Below are 4,240 nucleotides of genomic sequence, written 5' to 3'. Positions count from 1 at the left end.
AACCTAGCATGCCCCCTCAAACAACTCACAACTCCCACAAAAACATTTGCAGTACAATCGCACATACGTATGAAATTAGCATATGCACGTCTAAAGGGTGCCCAATGTTAAAAGTAATTCCACACTTTAAAAGGTGTCCATGCTTTGGTTAGGAACCAGATAACTAAATACTGATTCCTTATTTGATCAACCCAGTATAGCATGGCCCCTCAAACAGCTCACAACTCTCACATAGTGTATATAGGTGCATTTGCAACATCTAAAGCGTAGGTACTTGCAATACAATCAAATGCACGTTTGAGATTGGTAAATGCATTTTATTAAAAGCTTGAACATACTGAAAAATACTATCACTCCGTATTATTATGCAGCCAAGCCACCATTTTTCCAAACTCGTATATGGTTCAACACAACATCTTAAACCTAATATATATGTACTAACAAATCTTAAAATGTATAATAAACAGAGAAGAAGCCGCATACAAAGTGTGAAATACAGATCATCACGCAGGCAGTGCATAGCTACGTTCTGTCCAGCTTGGAGGATCCACAACAAGACAAAGGTCCGACTTCTCAAAATCAGCAACCTACAATACAAATCCATGTTAAATGTCTAAGCAACAATGATAAGGAAAACAAAAATAATTGAGTGTACACAGAGTAGTCATAGGGCCTGTTTACAACTGCTTCTAAATAGGCCAAAAGAGTTTTCAACTGTGTTTGGTACAAAAAGTAAAAGTGCTTATGGGTCATAGAAGCGTTTTCAGGAGAAGCGCCACTGCTCTACCAGAAAATCTCACCTAGCAGAGGTCCTTATGAGTAAAATATTCTAACATGTTTCTAATAAAAGCACGTCTAGCAAAAGTGATTCCTACAGAATCTAATAAAAGCACGTCTAGCAAAAGTGATTCCTACAGAAGCATTTCCCAAAACGGTTTCTGATTCTCCTGAATATAGAGAGTGATGTTACCTTCTCTTGGCAGTTTGGGCAGTAATGATACTTATGCCAGAGGCAGTCACAGGAAGGCAGAAGAAAACAACATCCAAGCATCATAGGCATCATACAAGCCACAACAGCTGCCGCACTCGGCTTTGATCTGTCAATTCAACAAACCAATCTCAAGTTCCAAACTTCAAACAATCAAGAATAATAACATCAATCCCAAAATCCCAAATCCCCAAAAGGATCAAAATTTGTAATTTACTTGACATGGGTTAGTCCGGTATCGCCGCAGTAAGCGCAGTTGAAGGGAGCGGGAGTGTCTCTGTAAATGGTCTGGTGGATAGGGACGCCCTTGGGGTCGCCGTAGACAGCGTTTGGCGGGATCATTCCGGCTTGGTACGGATTCTGTACCGTGTATACTGGAACTCCCATAGCCGGTTCTTCGACCTTCGACATCTCTGCTTCTGCAGGTGAGTTTTGAGCGCGATGAAATCCCGCGATCTTGTGAGTGGTCTGGTCTGGTGATTGGAATAGGAACGGGCTGATCTTATAAGAGAAGGGAATCAAGGGAAAGCTGTGTCGAGACCAGGATGTCCATTGGGCTGTTTTATCGAAAGGGATTACTTTTATATCTTCTAGAAGGTAGACACCAAACATGAATTTCCAAGTTTTTTTCCATTGATTGCCTTGCCTCTACGTGACATCACGCGTTTTCTTTTGAAATTCGAATGAGAGGAAGACAATCTTGACATTATGAAAGTTTTATTATTTTTGTCTTCTTCTTTTCTTTATTGATTAATAAAATAATTTGAATTACAAAAAGAAAATTCAAGGTCGCTGCATAAGAAATTCGCTCTTACTAATGTGTCTACACTTAGGAATCTTATCAGACGTATCTAAATTACCTTCCAATCACATAACCTTGAATATAGTTTTTAGGGTCAATTTGGTTCGGCCTTTAGTTAACTTAATTGTTAGATTAAAATTTTATAAAATAGAGAAATTAGGTTTTGTTGACCCTAAAAACTATCAAGCCTACGTGGCGCATATGTCGAGTAATTAATAAGCTAACTACGTCCTTTGGTTGTGTGTGGGGCGTGCCAACTCGTCGGCCAAGGAGTAAAATGTGTTGATGTTGCGTTGAGTGCGATATTGACTTCTTGATCTTGCGACTACGGCCGAAGAAGGAACACGTCTCGGTCTTCAGGTTCTAGAGCCTGAAGACAAGGCTGCTAGTTTTGCGAAGTTCAATATCAAATTCGACTTTCAATGTGCTGAATGTAGTAACTTGTAACACCTCACTTCACCGAGAAGGCTAATGAGATGACCTATGCCAATAAGGATTCGAAAATCCTTTTCGATCGAGACTTGGATAGATAATTAGTCGGCCTCGATGCAATGTTGTTTATCCAAACTGAAGGTACTCCGTGGTCGGCTGATTCTACGGCAACAGTGCTGTTTATCCAAACTGAAGATGTCATCGGTTGCCTTCACAGCGCTGTTTATCCAAACTGAAGATGTGTTGGCGAAAAAGGAAAATAAAAATCTCAAGGTTGTTGAGAGGTTTTGCGTAGAGCGAGAGTTTGCGCAGGGCAGTTTGTGTGTTGAATTAGAAAGGCTTTGAATGGTGCGATCCTTTTTCTATTTATAGTAATGAACTTGCTCCTAACCGAGTTAGAACCATACCCAGACTCGGACTCATTATCCTGATCTAACTAAGACTCGGCTAGTCCTAATTCAATTGGGACTTTAAACCCACCTCCATAATGAACCAGATTCATTCCCTGATTTTCAATGCCTTCAGCTTTTAACACCCCTGGTGGTACAAGGATTCAACCTTTGCCCTTATCCGAATCAATCATTCTTGTAAAAGGACTTGATCGAAAAACTGACTAGACAACTCCTGGAACCTAGGCGGCCCATGATACCCCCAGAAGATCGTTGGAACAAGAGTCTTGGCCCATTTTGTTACTTTCGGCCCAAGTTGTCATGTTAGGCCCGAATAGGTTTCCATCAAAGTTTAATTTTTAGGGTCAGATTTTTTAATAAAATTTTAATCAATGTAATATGAAAATGAGAGATTGGAACGTAATATCTTTATGTTTTATTAACTTATTTTCTGGATGACGTTCTTAGATATAGGAAATTTATGTGAATGCAGGCTTTACAGTATGCAAGCCCAAGAGTAATTGCAGAAGGACAATGCCAGTCTGAAAAAAGGAAGGCCCAAACATAATCTCACAGAAGTGAATTTTGTGGGGAGGTAAGATGCGGGTTGTGCAAGTGTTATTTAATTGAAATTAAAAAGCTCAAACATCAAATAAAAATAGTTACATACGGAGCTATTTGAACAAAGGAAAACTAATGAAAAGGGCTTGAAAACTTTGAGTTTTAATGATAAGGACAAAATAAAGGGTAAAGTGAATAGTACCAGGATTGACTTTTTAGTGTAAAAATGTGGTTTTTCGTTAAAGAAAACAGTATCGTAGGCTTTTCGTTAAAACTCCCTTTGAACAATCTCATAATTACAATGTTATATTGATGTATTGGTACCACATCAACGTCATATCATCAATATCTATCAAATATGGATGACATAGCAATAACATCCACAAAATATGATTGATGTTTTAAATATTGGTAGATGAATGAATGCCCACACAGTAATGTGGATTTGGGAAAAGAATGATGATTGTATTTGTGTGATACTTTCAAAAAGTGTGTGCTATGCTTTTCAAGATGTAATATTATGTTTGTTTAGAGTTGCTCTATAAATAGAGTGCTTCGTGTGCTATCAAAACACACTGCGAAAAGAAAAGATCAATAACATCAACATCTCTCCCTCCCTCTTTTATCTGTCATCCTTTTATGTTATAGCTACTAAAGTTATAATGTGATATTTTGCACCAGTTTCGCTCCTGTCCCTAGCAAAGGTTATTTCTCTAACTTTTGCTTATTTATAACACGTTATCAGCATGACTCTCTAACCAGTTCTCATCTCCGTTCACCGAAAAATGCTTCCTCCAAGGATTTTACTGTTTTTCTTCCTCCTCTGCCTCATCTTCCTGATATACCCTTGTGAAGATCTGCTAGCACCATGCATACTTCTAGTTCTCAATATAACGATTACATATATCTTTGATTTCTTGTTTGGTGTAGTTCCTTATTACTAACCAAGTGTTTATTTATGTTAATTTTACTGCAATCAAAGATGGTGCGGTACAATCGCCTATATTGAATTGCAAATTTAATCTTACTGCAATCCAAGATGGTGCAGTATCATCGCTTATCTTGAGC

General features: G+C 38.3%; 1 protein-coding gene across 1 annotated transcript; it reads right to left on the bottom strand.

The window, feature by feature from the left end:
• Nucleotides 1-335: 335 nt before the first annotated feature.
• LOC137737855 (GSH-induced LITAF domain protein-like) lies at nucleotides 336-1,539 on the bottom strand. Its single transcript, XM_068477422.1, has 3 exons — nucleotides 1,206-1,539; nucleotides 971-1,097; nucleotides 336-587 (listed from the first exon to the last, which is right to left on the bottom strand). The coding sequence occupies exons 1-3, from the start codon at nucleotides 1,397-1,399 to the stop codon at nucleotides 504-506; spliced, it is 405 nt and encodes a 134-aa protein (XP_068333523.1). The 5' UTR covers nucleotides 1,400-1,539; the 3' UTR covers nucleotides 336-503.
• Between the last annotated feature and the right edge of the window lie 2,701 nt (nucleotides 1,540-4,240).

The sequence above is a fragment of the Pyrus communis genome, chromosome 6 (assembly GCF_963583255.1).
Source record: "Pyrus communis chromosome 6, drPyrComm1.1, whole genome shotgun sequence".
NCBI lineage: Eukaryota > Viridiplantae > Streptophyta > Magnoliopsida > Rosales > Rosaceae > Pyrus > Pyrus communis.
This window is presented reverse-complemented; position numbering and strand designations above follow the sequence as displayed.

What these genes read in the sequence shown, in the direction of transcription:
- LOC137737855 (XM_068477422.1), bottom strand. Translation starts at nt 1,399, where the DNA reads ATGTCGAAGGTCGAAGAACCGGCTATGGGAGTTCCAGTATACACGGTA. An exon ending in ACCGGACTAACCCATGTCAA is followed by an intron (nt 1,098 to 1,205) that starts GTAAATTACAAA and finishes TTGAATTGACAG; the next exon opens with ATCAAAGCCGAGTGCGGCAG. An exon ending in GCCCAAACTGCCAAGAGAAG is followed by an intron (nt 588 to 970) that starts GTAACATCACTC and finishes TTTGTATTGTAG; the next exon opens with GTTGCTGATTTTGAGAAGTC.